Raw genomic sequence first — 24,014 nt, forward strand, 5'->3', positions numbered from 1 at the left:
ATCCTCCCCGATACCACCTTCCTCTGCCGTGTCTCCTTATTTCTTTCTTCGTTTACAGTCCTATCAGTGGTTGCAGCGATTTAAACCTCAAAACCATTCTTCCCACAGCTCCTCATTCAAGCAGGAGGGGAAAGAGGGAATTGAAATAAAAGTGGAAAGAGGAAAAAGCATAAATCTTGCTGTTTGTATTAAATACAAAGTAAAGCTACTCAGTAAATGGCCAGGGCTTGTAAATGGCAGATAATATTTCCTGCTATTCCTGTTATTTACTGCCGTGTGTTGAAACCAGTAACAACTTTGCAGCTACTTTATTTTCACAAGTTACAACTTCACTTTATTTTGACTGTGTTTTGTGCGAGCCTGGTGTAATCAAATATATATGGTCAAACAATGCCCAGCAACAGTCATGCATACAATGTGTGCTTGCGTTTGAACACATAATCAACTCATAATTTATACTGTATTGCACACACTCAATTCAAGCTGTTCCTCTCCCCATGCAGGTCTGGTGGTTCGAGAGGCCAGCATCGAGATCACGCGCCAGCAGGTGGAGGAGCTGTTCGGTCCAGAAGATTACTGGTGTCAGTGTGTAGCCTGGAGCTCCGCTGGGACCACCAAGAGTCGTAAAGCCCACGTCCGCATCGCATGTGAGTACAAATAAATGGTGCATTTTATATAACGCCTTTATCCAAGGCGCTTTACAGAGATTGTGCATACATTCACCCATTCATACACCGATGGCAGCGGAAACCATGCAAGGCACCAACTAGCACATCGGGAGCAATTAGGGGTTCAGTGTCTTGCTCAAGGACACTTCGACAGTAACTCTGGGGGAGCCCGGGTTCGAACTGGCAACCTTACGGTTAGCATCCAGGCACTCTACCCCTGAGCCACCGCCGCCCCCAAAGAACTCAACTCGGTACTGTACTATTCTGGGGCAAACATCTTGGTAAGATAGCAGATGCACAAGCTAATATAATGCTAATATACTAATATTTGGTGTAGGGCGGGGGGAAAAGAGCAGACCAAGTACAGAGTCCTAGAGGACACGGTCAACTAAGTATATAGGTTTAAAGTGGTTAAATGAACAAAACTCCCATACGATTCTCTCTCTCACACACACACACACACACACACACACACACGCCCAATCGCTCACACGTGCAAGAGAATGATAACAGTGAGCAACACACAAAGACGTGTACACATACATTCTTTCTGTCAGCACCTCCGTCCTGCTGTGTGCAGTCGCAGTTTTATGTGAAGGACAGCATGGGTTCAGACAGACAGAACGGCTGACAGGGAGAAAGATAGAGGCAGCTTAAAGGAGATAAACAGAGGCTTTGATGTATGGGTTTATATAAGGCACGCACGCACGCACGCACGCACGCACGCACGCACGCACGCACGCACGCACACACACACACACACACACACACACACACACACACACACACAGATAATCTACAGCGCAGGTTGTGTGCTGAGCTCACCTTCTTATTGCACCTTGTTATTGAGAATAAATTACTGGAATAATGCATCATCCATCATTTTATGAGCTCTTACAACTACTTCTCATCTCCAGAATGGTGTGCTGAGCATTAGCGGCAAAATCCAATTTGTGCTGTTGTCTATCTATTTATTTGTCTTATACTCAACAGGCTCTACTTCACGGGCTGAATCTCATCACCAAGCTTAATAATCTGCTTTCTGCTGTATAATGAATACATGACATCTTAATTTGGTTTGTTGCAGTGGGACAGTATTACAGCAGTCAAACAATCTACAATTTAACGAGATAGACAGAACTGAGCTGTCCAAGCTCAGGTTGGATAGCTCTTGTGTTCTTTTTTTCTTCTTTTGGGTTTTTTTGTCTTTTTTTTAAGCTTCTGGTTCTGGTCTGGTGAAGACTTTAATATGACAGCTGGGAGTCTGATCATGAGGTCGGTGAAAGTGCACAGACCAGTCCAAAACCAATGTCACATTTGTAATGTGTCTCGCGTAGTAATGCATAGTAATGCTGTGTGCGTATTGTAGTCTCGTGGGGAAATTGTTGTGGCGTTCCCCTGAACTTCTGTAGCAGTATAGTTTTAACCACATTAATCCTGGTTTACGACCTGATGGTTGTAAGCTTTTAGATCTGCTATTTTCAGTGAAGAGATTTGGTGTAAAGGGAAAAGTATTGTGTCCTGGGGGCCTTCGGTCAATTAAGTATATTATAGGATATAAATGGTAAAGTAAACAGGCTGTCATCAGATACAGTATGTGAGTATGTGATAGACATCGCCTCTAAAGGAAAACACCCTTTATTCTTAAAGGGACCCTTTTTGCAAAACAATATGTTAATGATGTTTAGAAGATTTAGAACATTTTCCTGGGGTCTTTATGTGTGTAATATGTAGTTTTAGATATTTTAGATTTTATCAGTGTTGTCACAGTATAAGCAGACCCATGCGCGGCCAAAAGAAGCTGTCTGCTGGGGTCTCTTCCCGGTTTTTAGACAGCTGGTGGATGGAAATGAAGCTCCACCCACGTGGCAGAATGCCGCTGGGGCAAGCTTTTCCCGGGAATCTGCCCGCCCCCGGCAGACAGCTTCTTTGGCCGCGTGGGTGGGGCATGCATTTTGTGTGTGTGTGTGTGTGTGGGTGGGGGGGGTTGTGTGTGTGGGGGTGTGGGGGTGTGGGGGTGTGTGTGTGTGTGTGTGTGTCGCTCTTGCCACTTTAGGTGTTGCAGCACGGACACATATGTACGTACGTAGTATACATACATACATATCATACATACGTATACATATGTACGCATACACATATAGCTCCACATAAGATTGGCACCACAAAAAGCCTCTTTCTCCCTAGGAACTGAAGCTTGTCGGCCATTTTGCCAAGCACCATTGCTCTGGACAAGTCAACCATATTAGACAACTGGGAGCTGTCTGAGCTCTCAGTTATAAAATTGACTGCACCGCCTTAGTTTACCCAGTCTACCTGTGGTTGACTGAACTATATAGCACCACTGGGGGCTCTGACAGAGTTTTATCCAAGTGGCATAGAGAACTTCAGGGGTCCCGAGTTGGTGTTGGCTAGACCACACTCTCACATCGCATCAGCATGCCATAGAGAACAAACCCCAGACTCTGACTACAGCAGACAGTATCACTCTAGCAGATATGCGCCCTGGAAGGCTTGTTTTAACAGACATTTCTTTTGGCATGGCTGAAGGAAATCCATCCTTAGGTCCCTCTTTTTTGCTTACAGTACTTTATTTGGTCATACATATTTCTTGAATCTGTACAATTTTACGGTTTGTCCAGATTTTTTTCTTCCTTTTTCTTATACATTAACAGAAGAAAGACACCATCCTAGATAATGGTTATTCATATCATTCACGAGTAAATCCTTCCTTTATGTTATACAGTTGGCAAAAGCTGAATGCAACCTGCCACCAAAGCACAGATTGGATGGTATGGAAATAGAACAAAGACTCTTCTTAACATGACGTGCAATACTTTTGTAGCACAAGAACAAGACAAATGGGTATTCACAAAAGCACACACTATGTGCAAGAATCCCATGTACAGTTACAGCATACCACATGCATTTAGGTCACTGATATTGCATTTTCTCTTGTGATTAATGTCGTCTTCACATTTGAATAGTATATCAGCAACAGACAAACTCTGTATTCATCATTACTGTACAGTAACAGAACGGAGCCTCTCCTATCTGTGCGTTGCTTTATTGAGCCGCTGTAGCAGCATGTGACAGTGTTTGGCTGTAAGGAGAGAGTTGGTGACACGGTCCTAAACATTATGCGATAATCCCAGCTAATAATGTTCTGTGATGGAATACGTGCTCCAACTGATGCCATAAAAGATGGATAAAGTGCTGCTTGTGGCCTGGGCTGGGGGAAGAGCATGCTGCTGAGGCAGATGTATGCAAAATAATGAGGGTTGATGGGACACAGGACACAGCACTTGTTTGAGCCAGAAAACCCCAGACCACAGAAAATCTACTGAATGTTAAAAGTTCAGTTTCTTTGGGTGCAATTGAGCTCAGAAAACCTAAACAAAGTAAGAAAAATTACAAAAACGTTTTTTATGTCACAATCCCAGTATAAAATTCTCCTGAACTCACCTGAATAATTGGGTTAAGATAAGAGAATCCATCAAGCTTTACTAATACAATGTACATTTACAAAATCAGCAACCATACAATTGTACTCAGTTTATCACTATTATATATCAAGTCCCTGCAATTCATAACATAGTGAAATTAATGGAAAACATATTGGCTTCCTCAAAGACAAAAAAAAAAAACATACGCTTTGTAAAAGTCAGCAATAATGTCAAGTCAAGTCACAGTGAGTCATATTCAATAAGCTTCAGGATGTACTGTAAGCTTGTATTTCTGACACATTCTTCTAGTTTACTCTATCCATTAATCAGGGGTTTGGAATGATTCCCTTCAGTTATTCTGCAGTGTCTTTTTGAAAACATTGTATCCGATTTAAGGCTGGGATTCCAAATATTCAGAAAATGTCTCCCAATGTCCAGTCAATAATACTAAAAAGCTAGTTGTCCTATACAGTAGGTAAAGCTTACTGTAGTTGGCATAAATGGTTAGTCTTCTATGCTCAGTGACTCTGCTCAGGTTTCCTGTTCATACAGAGGCTCTTCCTCCATCTTTCTCCTTCTTTCATCCCCAACTTTTCTCTCTATGTTCACTACGTTTGTTTTTCTGAAAGATGTCTGTCATTCTGTATGTGTCCCTGTCTCTCCCATCTACACAGATAACACTCTTTCTGTTCCCACTGTCACATCTAATTTGTTTCCCATCCCTCTCTCCTTCATTGTCTCTCACTCTCTCTCTCTCTCTCTCTTGTCGTGTTACATCTGTGATTTCTCCCATAATCCTATCTGATTACGCTGAGTCCCCCTTGTGCGATAACCTTTTACTTCAAATTGAGCGAACCAGCTGACCCACCCCTGCCTTCGGCTCCTGTTAGTATCTGCTGCTGTGATTTGAATGTTTCCTGGCAGGCAGAGCTAGCTCAACTGAGACGCATTTGTTAGCGCAGGGAGAGGGGGAGAATAATTCAGCTGTCTGCTCTTCTCTCCTCTGTTGTGCTCTCTAGTTTTGACCTACGGTATACCTCTCTCTCTCTCTCTCTCTCTCTCTCTCTCTCTCTCTCTCGCTCTCCGTGTGTCTCCCATCCCCACATGCCGCACACTGAATGATGGCGTAAGGGACACTTTAAGGCGATAAATATATGCACACTTGGGTAGTTGGATAAATGGCCATTGATGTCTGGGGAAGTAAAAGTAGCTGGGCACGCACACACGCACGCACGCACGCACACACACTCAAACACACATATTAATTATACGAGTGATTTGCAGGGCTTTGGAGCAGGGCACTTAAACTGTGAGTTATGGGCGGTGGAGGTGACTTGATTCAATTGTCGATAAAGCAGGCGACAACTACACGTGCGCAAAAGCACGCACGCACTCGCTCGCACACACACATATACACACACACACACACACACACACACACACAGTCATGCTCTTTGGCCATGGAGCGATTTACCTCTCCATCAGGTCAAGCCTTCTCCTTCAATGGATTAGTGATTTGTGAAGGTCACACACACTGAAACACGCGCATGCATGCTCACTTCAGATGATGCCGATTTGTTCTTCCACCTACCACTAAGGCGTGTGTGCGCATAGCAATCAGAGTGCAGACGCTCAGGGACGAAGTGACCCAGACAGCCGGTATTGTGGCTATAGGGAAATTTCTCTGTGGGATATTCTTGTTTGGTTTTAAAAGTAACAGTTTTGTCCTCCTCAATCATAATTCATGCAGGGCCGTTCTTTTGATTTAAGACCATTTAATGAAAGCATGCCTTGCAGTGGGAAGCAGACATTGTGACCATGTTCCTGGAAAATCACCATGGCTACTGCCACTGTGTGCTGAAATATGGTCTCCCTTTGCAATGGAGAAACCACATGACTGTTCTCATGATTACACATTTAAGAGAGTAAACATTGTTGAATTGTTGAATATAAGAATGTCTTTGCATATTGCTCTACCAACTCTGATGTCCCTGCCATTTTGTCCCTGCTATTCTTGAGTGGTGCAACCACTTCTATAGCCAGCTGTGTGTCCCTGGTTGGCTGTGTCCCTGGGTCTGAGCACGGAAGTAGCATATTTTCACCACCAAGTGGGGGGTGGCTAGCCGGAACCAGCCCGACCATCTGGGCGCGTTCCTGGGGGCTTGGATGTTCCGGGGACCCCCACACGGTAACTCTGTCATTTCTTGAACATTTCGGACGTGGAACGGCTCGCCGGAACCATGCTGGCATCCTGTGGATCTGGAAGTTCACATGCAGTTGCACCACTCAGTTCACACGGGTGTCATTTTTTCTCTTGCATATCAAACTCTTGAAGAAGTACGGAAATTATGATGTGCGTGCGTGCGTGCAGACTGTGCACTGTGTGTTATGTTTACGTGTGTTTGTGGTTTCAATGTTTCACCATTTCGTTAGCCACAAAGTTTTCCACCAAATGTCAAGTGTGTCACTCCGGCAATATACTCATAAGTGCTGAAGTGGTAAACCAGTATGTTTACCACTGGCTTAGAAATGACAAAAACAAACATATCTCCATGAATTCAAGCCTTCATGGGGTGCATATACATTTTTGGGTGAACTAATCCTTTAAAGAGTATAAAATGTGTGGGCTCTTTATGATAATATTTTCTTTTATGACAACAAAATACAAAAAACATAGGCTACAACACTATTTCACTACTGCCAAATTGTGACACATTTCTCCAGACTCCATGCCCACACACTCCCCCACCAATGGTTCATGAGATGAGTGAGGGAGAACTTGACTGGCCTGCACATCGCTTTGACCTTAACGCTATCAAACACTTTTAATTAATTGCAATGCAACCCAGGCCTAATCACAGTGTCTGACCTCATTACTACTGTAGTCGTGTGGTTAAATGGAAGAGAAGCACATGCTTTCAGCCCATTGTTGGTCCCATTGTTCTCCACTATTGTGGGATGGCATTTCAATAGTTTTCACATTGCTGCTGCAGTTTGCTTCACAAGACTTCAGTGTGGTCAGACACTTCATTTTGTTCTATTATGTCTGGCGTGTGTAATTATGACATTGTGATTATAAGCCAACACTTCAAGATAGTTGCATTTCAAGTGCTTCAAAAATGCAGATTTATTTATTTAACTACTGCTATTTAGCAGTCCTTCAATAATTCAATTAAGGAGCACCCCTTCTGATATCAAATAAATAATAAATTATTATAGTTAAAGGTATATTCAGTGATTTCACTTAATTCAAATATCACTTATTTTTTTGTTTTGTTGTGATAATCCTCTACTATAGAGTGTGCTGACCATATAAGGAGTTCCTCCCTGTCCCCAGTTAACCCCTGGGGGTCAAAAAACCTTTTTTGGCTCTCTATCCTGATTGGATGAAAGGCTTAGGTCCCAGCCAAAAACGAAACCTAAGGTTTTTTGAGTGAAATCACTGAATATACCTTTAAGACAACTTAACATAAAATAATAAATAGTAGGCATGTTTATCTCCTTTAGTTACTCCCAGAGTGCTTCGGATTTACGTATTTAACATATCAAATTCAGAACATTTCTTACGGCATGCCCTGATTGCCCTCAGACCCCCTCTAGAGGCTTATCCCCTACAGGGGCCCACACCTCTAATCTTAAACGATGCTAGAAACACCATTGGTCTCAATCATTTTTGCTGTACCAAGCCAGAAGCTGACTCATTTCCATTGCGCTGTGTGCATGTGCAGGGGGAAATTAAAAGTCCAAATTATGCTCACAGAGGCTGCGTGAGGTGTGTTTTCTGAGCTATTTTCTCCCAAAGCATCTCGGCTTACGTCTTTATTGCCTGAGCAGTTCCGCTATGGGGGAAGAGTGCTATGATTTGGCACAGGAAGCATGCAGGCAGAGACACCCATTTTGGATAATTGCACTGAAATGTGCTTATGTAGAGGTGCCGGAGGCGGCGAGCTAAACCGCAAACATAATAACAGTTTGGCTCTTTGGAAGAAACAGTCTTGTGTATGGAGAGAGTGCCCTCACTCTCAGGCTAGGGTGGGTGGAAGCAAGAGAGGCTGAGAGGGAAGGAGGGAGAGGACAAGAAAATGTGGGCATGAGAGAGAGAGGTAGAGGGAACACGAGAGAGAGACAGAGAGAGAACGCGACATAATGTGTCTGTACATAGGGTCATTCTGAATAGATGCCCACATCACCTCATTGTATTATTTAATTACGTTCCACAACGGTTCCCTGGTGAACTTCTGTCTGTGTTTTATTGACTGCAGTTTGGTAATGAAGTGGGGTCATTCAGTTGTTATGATGCAGCTGTGCCTTCTCCTCTGTACGTCTCCTTTGGACACACATGCACGCACGCACACACGCACGCACGCACGCACAGTCTCACAAACTAGTCATCTCTGTGTCTCTCACCCACTGCTGTCTTCTTCTGTCACTACAATGCACAAACACACACACACACACACATTCTGAAAGCTGTGCCTCGACATCCCTTAAGCAGTTTGCACTTTAATCTTCTTTAATTTAATTCTCAGTCTCTCTGTGCCAACTCTTCATTTCAGCAACTCCCTTAATAATTAAGGACAGAACATAGCTCCTATGATTGGTTGGATTGTCTGTCAATGAGGTAGGGTAGGCCTGGGCCGTGGCTCAGCGGTCCAGGCACCTTGGCTGGTAATCCAGTCTGGCAGTGTGCCGCGGGTTCGACTCCCGATCCCAACGGCCTTTACTGCATGTCACCCCCCCATCTCTCTCCCCATTTCCTGTCAGCCTACTGTCTGTCCCTCCATAAAAATATAAAATAAAGGCGAAAGCCGCAAAAAACATAAAAAAAGAAGAGTTAGGGTTGTGTGTGTCTGTGGGGTGGATTCGTTGGTTAGATATACTAACAGCATTTGGGCGGGTTAAACGTGTGGCAGGTTAAAACTCACCCGTGGCTTCCGACATGCGTGGCAGGTTAAAACTAACCTGTGGCAGGTTAAAACTAACTAACTAACTGAGGTTGGGTTTTGGGTATAGGGACTAATACCTTTCGGACTGTTAGTACGTCGGACCAAACTCATGCACTCGTGTCTGTGTGCGTGCATGTGTGTGTGTGTCCGATCTACAAGCTCACAACGTGTTTCATCAGAACACGTTGTTCACACGTCTGCTATTTTCTCTTAAAAATAAATTGTTCATTCATCGCAATCGAGGCAAAAGTAAAAGAAAAATAACACAAAAAACGTGATATGGCCCAGCCCTAGGTTGCGTGTCTGTGGTGGTGTGTATGTCAGGGGGTAGCCATGTGGAGCAATTACACCTAAATCTGGGTCATTACTCCCATAATAAGCCATCATGCTCATTCAGGCTGCCAGCCCCCTCAAGGACCGACAGTATTCACAAGTTAGCATGCAGCCTCAGTCACACTCCTCCCACGTCCTCGAATAACACTGCCAACAACACCTACCGCTGTTTATCTGATCATAAATAGAATACACATACTTTTCAGTGCAGTGTCTATTGGGAAATTAGGAATACAGGTTGTTTATAGGAGAACAGGACGGTGTTTGGAATTTGAAACGTGTCGCAAATGGTACAGTGCCAGATATTGTCACATTCAATGCCATCTGAATGTTGTTGGGGGGTGGGGTGGGGTGGTGGAATGTCTTTTTAGGGTGGGACGGTGCCTTTGGGTGAGAGTGGTTTCCTGACTGACGTGCAAGATTTGTTTTATACAGTCGATGTTAAAATGTATGACACTTTGGCAAGGCAAGAGGCATTGTCAGTCTCTCCTTGTCTTTTTGAATGAGATCAGCAGCCTGATAAAGGGGACAGCCATGAAAAGCATATTTATGGCCAGAAGGCGTGATGGATTGCTAGCTGGATGTCAAAGACGTGAGACGGATAAGTCGAGATGATAGAAGTCAGACTCACAGGCGGTGTCAAGGCAAGTGGATGATTTAGAGGCAGACGACTATAAATAGAAAGACTGATGGGTATGTGCAAGCAGGTGGTTTTTGTACTGGAAAATGGAGAGCTTCTACAGACAGCGTGCTGCAAACCTCCAACCTCACGCTGGCTCCTTCCCTCGCTTTCACCCTTGTGTCTAATTTATACTTGGTATTGCGCTGTGTCGTGCACACAGCGCAATAGCCGATTTACAAGCTCACAACACGTTTGTGATGCGACACTGTGTGAGCTTGTAGAGCGGCTATTTTCAGTGCACGACACCGCCACCGGCATGCAACCAACTATAAATCAGGTATACACCCACCCCACCTCCACCATACTTGCTGTCTGTCATCCTCCGTATGTATCTTCTTTTTGCCTGCGTCGCTTTCTTTCCATTCCCTGTTCCTTCTCCCTCTCCCTCCCTCCCTCCCTCCCTCCCTCCCTCCCTCACATTTTCTGTTCGTTGCTCTCCTCCACCTGCTCTGTCATCGCTCGGTATTGTAAGGTGACAACCCTGACAAAATATGATCGGAGTGACTTTGAATCAACAGGTTCAGCATTAAAAAAGCATCCATCTGAAGGGCGTGTCTCGGGGTCTATTTGTGTGTGTGTACACTGACAGATGAGGTGATAAAGAGTACACCTGGGAACTAAGCAAGCAAAAAATGACACAAGGTTAACATGCGCGCACGCATGCACACGCACACACGCACACGCACACACACACACACACACACACACACACACACACACACACACACACACACACACACACACACACACACACACACACACACACACACACACATTTTGTCCTCTCATGGAAGAGAGTTACACTATGTCTTGGTAAACTAGACCAGAGTAAAGAGACTGCTGTCGGTGCACCTCCCTCCAAAATACTCCAAGGTGAAAAAGTTCTGTTAAGGTGTTAGGTGCACACTGGTCTGTTTTTTCGGCCGAATATCGGAGCCAATTTTGGAGGACGTAAAAAGAAAATAAAAAAAAACGGCCTCACTTTATATCAATCACGTTTTCACACAGTGCCGCCGAATATTTCGTCCGTATAACGTTTTTTCGGACCGGGTTTTTTTAAATCTTTTTATTATTTTATCCTTTTTCCGCAGCTGTAGTGGGGTCTAGTGGGGTGTTGGTCATAGCTAGTGATAGACTACTTTCGAATTTGCAAAACGCAGTGAAAATACGCACCAGTGTGCAACCACCTTTACAAACTGCGGAGGGATGTATATTGTGTATAGTATAAAGAATCTTAGTCAGTTATGTTCACACTTTTGGATCTCTTGCGTTGAAACGACAACGTTAAATAATTAGCATGAGTTAAAGCTGCGCATACGTAACCTGTGGGAGACATCGTGTGCATGAGCTTCAGGCGGTACTATTTGGCAACCAGTCAGTGTACTACCCAACACCAGGGTCTACATTTCTCAATGTAAGAGTAAGAAGCCCACCTTCCACCACCACTGCAGATGTGCTATACTGTATTTTATTAATATACTTTAGGCTTACATACTGTATGTGTCAGGTACTGTATGTTTAAATGACTAACATACTGTATGTGTCAGGTACTGTATGTTTAAATGACTAACATACTGTATGTGTCAGGTACTGTATGTTTAAATGACTGTCAGGGAATTGGAAACCACACCAGTCTACCAGGCCAGCCGTATTTCCACCAGAAGGGGGAAGAAAACATGACCTCAATGATTTCAATACACTGCCTGCTGCTGCCTCTAAGCTGTTGTGACATTTGGCTACTTGATATGGAAACCAAAAATCCACCGATAGAATCAACTGAAGACTCTGACAACAGAAAACATTTAAACACTGAGCATTTGATACATTCAACAAATATTTATAACCAGTAATGGAAATATAATGGCGCCTCAATGATGCATAGTAAAATCATATTCATGTATTCATTTGTAACACAAAGATTGTACAAATGGAACCAAATGAAGCATTTTGGTTTAATCTTTACACTAAATCACAAAATGAACACTCCTGATTTCACAGTGCACTGGGTTGTGAACTCCAGTCAACGGTGTGTTTGATTAGGGTACACTCTGTAAAATCACCAGTGTTAATGTACAGTAACTCTCCGGGTTAAATTAACACAAAGAATTGCGTAGCATTGAGACATGCTCAGTGTTAACATGTTGTAGAGAATGGGTGTGTTCCGGTGTGCGGTATCGGGGTGATCCATCATTCCTACTTGGTCACGCTGCTTAGTTTTATGATCCCTCAGACACCTCTACTGACTCAGTCATGCTACAGCTCTCTCACACACTCTGTAAAATGCTGGGTGCTTTCTGCTCTATTTGTACGCTCTCAGGGTTAAATTAACACTCACAGGTGTGTATAATTGCACACCTGCAGCCGCATATACTGTACTGTACAGTGTGTATACACACACACGTGTGCAAACAAAACAGACACATGTAAAGATTATCATTGTCAATGTACACTAATTTTGTCAAACTAAAGGGATCTTCATCATACTGACCTGATCTGGTGAGATCAAAACGTTCTAAAGTAAAGAATAAAGTCAAATCCTTTGCCTGGAACATAGTGTAGGGACTCTACCTCCTTTGATATTAGTTCTATTGGCCCAGCAGGCCAGCACCCACTGTTGATGTGCGTGTGCTTTGAAAGTATTAAACATCTATTTTCAACCTAAAGGTGGCCTTACACTAGCCGATTTTTTTCAATCTGAAATCTGATAGCACCACACACTACAGGATAATCGTGCCAGATAATTTTATCCGATTATTTTATGCAGCACACACTACACGGTTTTAAAACTCGGGCGCAGTGCACCCAAGGATTCTCTGCCCCGAGGGAGTGGAGAGGGGAGGAGAGGAGAGGAGAGGGGAGGGGAGGAGGAGAGGGGAGGGGACGAGGAGAGGAGAGGGGACAAGGAGAGGGGGGTTGCGGGGGCAGAGCGGGCAGAGCAAATATCAAACATTCTTGATTCTGTGAGCGGCCCCGAGCAGATCGGAGGGATTACGATTGGATCTTTTATACACTCAAACTAGATAATTTATGCCCGAGAATCGCCCCCGTTTGAGTCGGGCACCCCCCGAGCGTCAAAAATCCCATTGTTCTTCTGTGAGATCAATAATACAGTGTGCCAAAATGACTTCTGTGTATTTCTCCACAAAAATTGACATCACAAGATATTGACAGGGAAAGAAATGCACGCCCAGTGACTTGAAAAAGCGCGTTTGACGGCATAATTTCATGGAGAAATACACAGAAGACAGGCTTCATTTTTCACACTATATGATTGATCACCTCACTCACCTTTAAAAAGTTCCCTTTAAAAACGTTGACAAATTCTAGATTGGCTATATTGATGGTATTTGTACTGTAAATACGATCAGAGGGATGACACAAGCTGATATATCGTCTTCTCCATGTTGCTTATTAGACTACTGTGCATTGTGAGGACTCCAGTCGAGCCAGTGTATCATCTAGTCTAGTGCACTCAGTGACATCATTCAAATGTCTGAACCTACAGTATGCTGGTTGTGAAACTAATTGCAACCGTATGAATTTTCTCTAGTGTTCTATTTCATAGTGAGACAAGTTTGAATGAGTGCTTGGGCAGTCATGGACTAATAATCTGCATTTTGTGTGTGCATGCGTGTGTTTGATATGTATTTGTGTAAGTACGGTACACTCTCAGAGTTAACTGAGGATTATATTGTACATGTATGTGCATCTGCACTGTGTACTGTCTGTGTCCATCTTTTTTTCTCTCCCAACATCTAGTTTGTCCTTTGTCGGCTGTAATCGGTGTTCCACAGTATGCCTTTCAATACTCTACAGCTGCCCACTCAGTCTCACCTTAACCCTCCTCCCATGGCGTCCTACACTTTTTGAAAGGATAGAAAGGGCAAAAGGTTTGCTGGTCTTTGGAATGAAATCTCATTGAAATTCTTTCTTTAAGTTTGTATAATATGAGCACCTGAAAAGAAAGAAAACGGCTTCCTCTCTCCCTGTTTTTCCTCTCGCTCTGTCTCTCTTTTTTTTCTTGTCACTCCCCTCATCACTCCCTACCGTACATGTGCTTCCTCTTAGGAATCCATCAAGATCGGCTGATCGGCTTCATAAATATAGTCACCTGCTAACTCTCTCTCTCTGGATACACCGTTTTATGGTGTATTTTCTCTGCAGCGTGCTAATGGTTTTAACATCTGTTCAGCGCAGTTGCTATAACAGGGCATTACATGTGAATGCAGAAGCCCACTGGTAGGCTATTATCTAGCGATTGGGCTGTGAAAGAGAGGTGGAGGGGAGTGGGCAAAGAGGTTGGTGCATTGGGAGTCTGGAGAATGACAGAAAAGGTTTGAGAGGAAATATGAGACAGAATACTTTTCTTATAGAAGCATTCCACGATGGAAAGAGAGGGGAGTGGAAAATATTTATTCATTAAAGTGAGATGACAAGTTATTCCAGAACAATGAAGATGAGAAAGGGGGAAGAAGCATACAGACAGACAGACGCCTTTGAAATAAACAGATTAGATCCAGCCCTCATACTTTCTCAAGTTTCTTGGTACATTATATAAATTCTGCACAGGACTTTATGTGTACGTAAGTATGTGTGTGCACAACAATTAGTGCTACCACTAGAACAAACAAATGTACATCATACAGTATTTGCCCACTATACACTTGTAATTCATATACTAATCCCATTCAATGCATTTGGGATGCAATTGGTTTCACTCACAGTCGGAATCAGTGGTAGTTTTGTTATCGTTCATGTATATGGACACTCACATAATTATCGTTATCGCGGTATCGTGCTTGGTGTAAATGGGCCTTAACTCTAAGTCAAGTTTATAAATCTCCAAGAACAGGTCTCAAGTCAAGTCCTATTCCAGTTCAAGTCTATAGAACTGCCCGTCCTTGCATGTGCATTCACTTGTCAAATGCACTTGCCAAGGCTGCACAGCAATATTGCCCTCCATTTCCTGCCTTGTGCTCCCTCCCTTCCTCTAACACTCTCTCTTTCACCGTCTTCTCATCTCAGCTTCCAACTAACTTGCCTTCAAGTCCAACTACGGCAGGCATGGATGGATTTAGCTTTTATTGAATCAGTCCGCTCGCTGAATTCTTCTGTGATAAATAAGCAACACGATCCCTTTCTGCTTTTGTAATACTGTCATTTATCACAGCACGCTGGGCTATTAATGTGAATCGTTCAATGTCTTTGGCCCGGCCGAGTTCTCGCATGTCTCGCTGGCGGGCAGCAACCCAACACTTCTCTGGCAAGTCCATGCGGAATGGAACCGAAGGGCAAAATAACAGGCTTCACCCAAGCAGAGAGTACGGAGAGATGGGCATGCCAAGCACAAATAACTACAATGTGCTTTAGTGCAAATGGACATGAAGCATAAATGTAACTGTTTGTATTACCAGTAGCATGACAGAATAAAAGGTCTAGGTCTGGGGTGTATATCAGTCTAAAGTTTAAGTATATGTTGTATTTAATCTCATGGCCATGTTGCTCTACAAGTAATGTTTATTCAACGTGCAACAACAAAGAAAAACTTTTTTTACATTTTTTCATCAAGCCACACATTTAAGTACAGTAGCAGTCTAAAAGTAAAGTTCACATTGGTGGCATCTGTGGTTTTCTCTCCCTTTCCCCTCAGCATCTCTCTATGCTGTGTGGTAATGTGTGTGCATTAGTCAATGGTTAAGAATATCTAGCTAAGTGTTTTTCCTTGTTTACATTTTTGGAGCTGACAGACTGGAGAGAGAAGCCAATGTATGCATGACTGACTTTAACCAGCGGCTCCATAATTACCATGTCATTGTCGCCTTGGGAAATTATCCCTGCAGAGGCCAAAGCACCTTCAGTCGCACAATGACAGGGTGGTTCCACCCAAAATGGCCTTCCTTAATTCAGAATCACAGGCTCTCTCCAAAATGGCCGGGCATTTGAACTCACAAATATTGCTCCTTCTTTGTTTCTCTCCTGTAGACCTGAAGAAGTCATTTGAACAGGAACCACTAGGAAAAGAAGTGTCACTGGAACAGGAGGTGCTGTTACAGTGTCGCCCTCCCGAGGGCATACCGGCTGCAGAGGTACGTTCTCAACATTTCTCCCTGAGCTCATGTGAAAGCGAGATGAGTCTTTCATAAAGTTTCAGGAAGTCAATTTATAGTTGTCCTACCTAGATAGACTATAATTTGTATTTCCAGCGCAGGGCTGGATAACAGCCTGATGCTTGAACAACAGTACTTTGTGCACGAGTTGCCACACCACTCACTGACACACAAATACACAGATGGGGGAGACAGCGTCCTTGAGAGGCCCTTCTAATATCCTATCATAAACATGGAGCCACGTAAGCAACAAGTCAACCTAGCAAGCCAAATGACGTCATGCCGACGTTGTGACGATGTCCCCCGGTGACGTTCAGGACTAGGCCAGATCACAGCCCATATGGACAAGGACGTCTTCACCAGTTGAAATAATATAGCTTATTCTGGGCCAGATCTGACTAGTTATATGACTTTTTTTTTATTTTATTTTTTTTATATAATTTTTATCCTTTTGCAACCCATTTTTTTCGCCCAGTGTCAATTATCTAATGTAACCCTGGGCACTATCGAACCCAGGACCTTCTAGCTGTGAGCCGACAGCCCTACCGACTGTGCCACCGTGCCACCCGATATGACTTTAGTTGATCTGGCCTCGATCGGACACTCTCTGATTCATCCAGGGACGTCCGTCTTAGTGGGCAGAATTTATGTTGTTTGAAATCAGGTGATTCTGAGCCAGATCTGACTAGTCTTGGTTTGACTTGATCTGGCCCCAATCGAGACATCACTAATACGTCCAGGTTCTGACCGTGCTTGCTGGGAAACTTGGACAGCACACGTCGCTCTAAATGCATGGATTGGTGAATGGTTCAGCACCACCGCTGATGGTCACACCATGCGTGCAGTGAGCCAACACCATGCCGTTTTTACATGGGGATACACAAGAGAACAAAGCAGCACACAGAGCAGCCATGCACCTGACTGTCCCAGTCTGAGTCACCACAGAGGCAGCAGGCAATATTGTGTAGATAAGCCATTGCTAACACTACAGCAACAGATGTGAAGGGTTAGAACACACGTACTGTAGAATTCAATTCTGGAATGACGAGCTACGTTGTTGTCTTTAAACTCTAAACATTGAAAGACAGAGATACAGCAGTCTGTGTACGACATTAAAAGGGTCTATTCAAGATAAAGTGTATAATGTGACAGGGTTGCAGCAGATACAGCTGCACATAACATGATAAGCAACAAAAGCTCAGGTCGATTCCAGCATATCATTAAATTCTTTCCCGCCTTTGGTCCGTACATCATAATTGAAGAAATAATAATAAAAATTGTATAACTTGTTCCATTAATGTAGCCATACCAATGTATTCAAGAATGAGAGATTAAGTTGAAAAGCATACCAGACATTATTGTGAATATTGGTGTTGTGAAGAGTTACAGAGTTTTTGACAATTAAACTCTATTTACCACTTAACCCTAAGCTGCTATTTTTGGCAAAGAGAGGGAAAAGATGCGGGGGCCAGGTATCACCCCTGGGTGACACCTGGGTGACACCAGTCAACAAAAATAATAGGGTTTAAGTGGTAGTAGTTGTAGTGATGGTAGACTTAATAATAACTAGAGCGGTGCCCGTTGGGCACTGGCCTACTTAGAACGATGCAAGTTGGAAATGCATTCCCCACCCAGTTATTATGTCCTTGTCCCTTTTATGCCCATATATGGAGTTCTTTGTCAGGCATCCCCAAATATGGAGTCTATTCAGATGTCAGAATGATGACAGAAGTCGGTGGGACAAACCCGCATTTAGGCATGTCCAAATATGGAGTCTGGCCCGGGCAGAGGCCTTGTGATGTTAGCTGTGGCCCGGGCACCGGCAGAGGCCTTTTGTGGCGGTTCTGGACAACCGTGGGTCCGACCAACTCGACACCGGGCACTGCACTCCCTGTGGGGGTGTCGAACGCGTATGTCAAATTTAAACTAGGTGGGGTGAACGGTTCTCGAGTTACATGGATTACAGACGTACACGCGGAGACTTGGTGCATTTATAGTTAGATAATGTATGTTGTAGCAGTTGTAGCAGCAATGCCACTTTTATCCCAAAAGAAAACATTCATCTCAAGACAGAAAAGTAACAAGATTTGGAGAACAATCATCTTTCATCACTGATTTGTTGAAAATGTTTTTGATTAATGCAGTCGGTGCAATATAATGTTCTCTGTTACCTATGCCCTTCATAAACATCAAACGAAAAACACAGCAATGTGATTTGAATAATTTCACAGTTAGCATAAAAGGATGGAACGTGTGTGTTCAAGGCTGACTTTTGTTGTGTACTGTAGAATTCCATTACTGTCGATTTGTTTTCTGGAAGTAGACTACCACTTGACATCCACAGTTCAAACCTAGATTTTAAGTGCCCTGAGAACCAATTTGAAATACCAAAGTGAGAATTAAAAAAACATGACTGTCCACCTTACTTATAATGGAAGGCTGGATGGCAGACGGAAAAATGATCTGAGGCACTCTGATTATTATAAAATAATGATCCTATATTAAATCATGTATTCACTGGCGTGTTCCGACTAAGATAGTCCTCATCAGGGTATAAAGTGAAACTGAAGACAGATGCAATCTTTAAGTGGTTATGTCACAGGTCACATTGCATGTTAATGCAGTCCACTTAGAGACCACATTGTAGACATGACAGAAATAACAAACGAGTGCAAACAAATAGCCTGCTATGGCAACCTCGCACTTATACAGCAACAGAAAAAAATATATATGTAAATATTGAATCACAAACTGTTCCTGTCTTCAAGGGCGTGTATAAACTAATAGTGCACTAAATCACCCTCTCTAGCACCCATTAAAAAATCATGTGTTTAGGTTAAGGTTTATACTGTATTTACTACGACAAGTGGAAGGCTCAGTGCGACAGAGACAGAGAAAAACCCATTCAGAACGAGTGATGCAGTTCAAAACTGTATAGTATAACAGTTCATGATGAGGCACAGTACAGATGTTCTAATGCATGAGAAAATGTTCCACTTGTATTTTTTTGGAATTACCTCTATGGTCATGGCTTTCAAAGTGTTTGGATTAGTGTGGCTTACAGTAAGTACAGCCCTGTGGTAATAGTGGAAGTGGGTTCTAATAGCCTTTCCGTGTTAAACTCTCCCACAGTTTATGTTTTGTGTGTGTGCCTGATATAGAAACAGACACTCACATTCAAGGCTATAATCCACATGTGTTTTACTGCAATTAGCAAAGCCTCTGCTATGAGTATATGTTCTTCTTTAACTAAAAAACATCCTTAATATGTTGTCTCTGTTGATGTCGTTGCAATGATTACAAGAGTCACGTCTGTACTAGGAGTGAGTTTTGGGAACGAAGCCGTGGGTTTAGGAGGGAGGGGGTTGGTTACTCCTCACCAGGCTGTCTGGGTGTTGAAGGCGGAGGACACAGAAACACTGCACAGAGGGTGCAGGGGTCACTGAGCAAAGTGAGGATTTGGCTAATGTCATAGGCCATGCTGCTATACTGTACTGTGTGGTGAAATAGATTCTGGATTGCTGTTCACAGGCTCTTGTGTTCAGAAGGTGCTTTATCTAAAATGTGTGGTGAAAGCTTGATTGAGAACATTTCTGTTCTCACTGCTCTGTTAAAATATGTTATACGGAACATATCTTTAGCTTGGGGTTCAAAGTGACTCTCAGAGACTCTCCTGAGAAACTGGCTGTTTGGTATAAAACCAAAGTTGTTCCGTCTTCGCAGTTCATGTTATGGTAGCCCATATTATGTTCACTGTCTGGGACAGCAAAGAAAGACAAATGCAAATTCTACCATCCATGTCCATGGAGACTAGGGATTTCAATCTTACGCAGTGCATTTGAACAAACACAATTGGCAGTGTTTACAGGAGAGGACATTTCTTTATTTTAACCCATGTTGACCCGAGGTCGATCACGATATGCCTTCTAAATCAATTCTTTGTGCCAAGGACCCCCAAAATGATATATATTTGTCCACGGACCTCTGAAAATGTTTTGTGGTACAACAACTAAATTGGGAGACAATGGGGAAAATAGGCCAAAATAAACAAATGTGCACTGAGGAATCCTACTGTATTGCATTGCCGTGCCAAATAGCTTTCTAGTTTTGAACCTGGCTGTGACCGTCCCATCACCACACGGTCACTTGTTCAATGAAAGGTCAACTCTTCCATTCTGCATTAGTGTTCAGTGGCAGCGGTAAACATGTCTGTCACAGACTGTCACACAACATTATTTCCCATTATAGCAGCACGCTGCAGGTAAATTGCCTGCACATGATTTTATCCATTCATTCACAATGTGTAACTGATGTAAACATTGTTTTTGAAAGTGCACAGATCGTTACTGCTACTCCCAGAGGGCTTTAAACAACTACAGTCTACAGCAAAGTACATCATCTACAATTCAGATCATTATTCATCTTCTTTGCTTTATTTTCATTTTTAACCCCCCCCCCCCCCCCCCCCCCATGAATGGATAAAGAGACATAATTGAATTTCTTTGCACGCCAGGGAAACTGCACTATAGCACTTTGCGAAGGCTGCACTGCCAGATAAGGACTTTCTAAATCTGGTTTTCTGGTTACTGAGGGTTTGATAGTCGATTTCAGCCAAAGAATCCCCACCTACTGATGGAGCGGGAGGCTCTATCTGAGCCCCTATGCATAAAGTAATCTGTATTAGCATAAAAGTCTGTAATAACTTCTTGTCTCTCTTATGTTGTGTTTAATGTCAACTGCTGAGTGAGACCGCTCCTTAGATAGATGCAGTAAGTTCCACGGCACGATGTGGAATATTACACTGTGTATTATTCTAGGTTATATATACTGTACTGTTCTCATGTGTGATTCCCCTATAGTGTAATGCACACGAGAAAGGGAAATATGCATGAGAGAACATGGTTAAAATAGGAAATCAAATTAGCTTCTATCCGACCCCAGTGCGGTGCACCGTGGTGTCAGACAGAGAGAACACCCAAGGCTCAAACAGACGCATGACAGACAGAGAGGGAGAGAGAGAGAGAAATGTGGGTAGGAAAGTAAGAGATTCATTATGTTACCCCATTCTCACTTCTCAGGCTGTTTTTTTCTGTCCTCTCAGTCAATCTCCACCTTATTGCAGGATTAATTGGCTGGCAGTTTACCTTACAGTTTGTCTATGTCTTTACTTGCGCAAGCAGACCGTGCAAGTAATGTTTTTTTGTCCGGTGCTCCGATGCGTATGTCCCGTGGCAGCGTATGACGTAATGATTAATTTGCGCTTGATATGGCATTGGTTTCAGATTACATACATATACAGTATACATAGGGCATTACCTTTAATCCACCTGACACTGAGACATATCATTATTACGTCACCATCGAGAGCCAACTATACCCTGGCATTGGTACACATCTTCATCACGTCATATGCTGCTACGGGACATACGCATCAAACGATCCAAGTAACCACAGTATACTGCTAATCAACTAGAGGCATTTCCTTTAATCCACCCGACACTGAAACATATCTTTATTACGTCACCATTGAGAGCCTGTTATACCCTGGCATTGGTACATATCTTCATCACGTCGCACGCAGCCACGGCATACGCATCAAACGACCCAAGTGACCACAATATACTGCTAATCAACTTACAAATTACATAATACATATAATATGTATGTAACGTGATGAAGATGTAACGTGATGAAGATGTGCCAATGCCAGGGTATAACTGGCTCTCAATGGTGACGTAATAAAGATATGTTTCAGTGTCGGGTGGATTCAAGGAAATTCCTCTATGTATATATGTAACATACATAGAGGCATGTCCGGACGGACACAGTTAAAAACAACACACATTCAGCCATCTTGCACGCATGCACGCACGCACGCACACACACACGCACACACACACGCACACACACACACACACACTTTCTCTCTTCCCAGTGTGTTTTATCCGCTATACCTATTCCATTCATTTCCCCTAGCTGTCATAATGGGATCTCAGCCTGGTCTTTCTGCTATGTCTGTTCACTGAAGCTGATTAGAGGGCTTTAGGTTGAAAACCTGCAGGTGACCTCTGGCTTCCTTTCCATTATGCTGCTTCTTCGCTTCCGTTACCCTCAATCCCATCTCTCTCTCTCAATCTAAAATTCACATGCACTCGCACGCATGCACGCACCCACCTTTTTAGTTTGTGATTGACAGACGTCTGTGTTAAGCGTGTGACCACGCTAATGTTCTATTATTAGTGGCTGTGGTCATCATGTGGGCTGTCTGTCTGTCGCCTGTTGTAAAGTTGTCATTGTGATGAGGTTGGTACGCTAACGTCTGATTCACTAGCCTTCACTGTAATGCCCCAGCTGGCATCACAAGGCTCTCAACATACCGCTCTAAAGCCATGACTCCACACGCACGCGCACGCACATTTGAATTATTTTATTTGGATCTGCACAAGAGGCGTAATACAATAGACCCAAACACTGATCAGAATTAGGTTATACATTATATGGTCCAACCAGATATGCTGCACATGCTTAACACACAGAGGGAAAAGAAGAGAAAAAAATATATATAGCACATTGTTTACATACTATTACTTGACACTACTAGACAGGATTTTTTTTTTTTTTTTTTTTTTAAGCCACCTAGGGATAAATGAAACAACGCCTTCTCCAGACAGACAGACTGCCCATAGTAGCTGAGACAGAACAGTATTTAGCCACACACACACACACACACACACACACACACACACACACACACACAACCCTTGAGAAACATCGGAATATCTGCAGGCTCTGACAGAAAGCTGATGGAAATCCAGTGGATTCAACAGGGAGAGTTCAGCAGTTTAAGAAGTTACTGTAAAGCCATACAGAAGCTACTGTAGAAGTTACTGTAAAGCCATACAGAAGTTACTGTAAAGCCATACAGAAGCAGACCTGCTGGACAGAAGTTACTGTAAAGCCATACAGAAGCAGACCTGCTGGACAGAAGCTACTGTAAAGCCATACAGAAGCAGACCTGCTGGACAGAAGTTACTGTAAAGCCATACAGAAGCAGACCTGCTGGACAGAAGTTACTGTAAAGCCATACAGAAGCAGACCTGCTGGACAGAAGTTACTGTAAAGCCATACAGAAGCAGACCTGCTGGACAGAAGCTACTGTAAAGCCATACAGAAGCAGACCTGCTGGACAGAAGTTACTGTAAAGCCATACAGAAGCAGACCTGCTGGACAGAAGTTACTGTAAAGCCATACAGAAGCAGACCTGCTGGACAGAAGCTACTGTAAAGCCATACAGAAGCAGACCTGCTGGACAGAAGTTACTGTAAAGCCATACAGAAGCAGACCTGCTGGACAGAAGTTACTGTAAAGCCATACAGAAGCAGACCTGCTGGACAAAATAAAAAACACAATATAAAAGAAACCCCAACCCCATGCAGTAGCTAGATTTGTGTTAAAATAGTCCAATAGTTTCTCATTGACTTCATTTACTTTGTTTGATGAAAGTTCTTTGAGTTTCTATTTTGCTTTTAGAAGTCTCTTTGTTCTGTTATACTCGTATACTGTAAAGGAAATCACACAGGGTCTAATATACTGTACTGTGTAATTGGTTGAAAAGGCATGGTGTATCAAAGGACCACAGGGGGGACCACACTGAAAACTATCTGACTGCTTCGGCAACTCTCTGATCTGTGCGACAAGCCACCTCCATTTCTGCCCCTGAATGTAGCGAGGTTAATTAGGACACCGAGCCAGAGGAACAGGAGAGCACTCGTCTGACAACAAGACTGATTTTCTTTCTAAACCGAAAGAGCAGGAATGACCTAAAGGCCAGG

The 24,014-nt window shown here is 43.2% G+C and overlaps 1 protein-coding gene across 2 annotated transcripts in view; it reads left to right on the forward strand.

The window, feature by feature from the left end:
• The window catches only part of LOC310872491 (netrin receptor UNC5C-like), a 264,096-nt gene that overhangs the window by 155,916 nt on the left and 84,166 nt on the right, over positions 1-24,014 (forward strand). For both annotated transcript variants that reach the window (XM_083784393.1, XM_083784394.1), the window contains exons 3-4: positions 504-647; positions 16,058-16,161. In XM_083784393.1, coding sequence (XP_083640519.1) covers positions 504-647; positions 16,058-16,161 — 248 coding nt within the window. The remainder of the gene's footprint in view (positions 1-503; positions 648-16,057; positions 16,162-24,014) is intronic.

Source organism: Protomyctophum parallelum (assembly GCF_964188405.1).
Source record: "Protomyctophum parallelum genome assembly, chromosome: 15".
Classification (NCBI taxonomy): domain Eukaryota; kingdom Metazoa; phylum Chordata; class Actinopteri; order Myctophiformes; family Myctophidae; genus Protomyctophum; species Protomyctophum parallelum.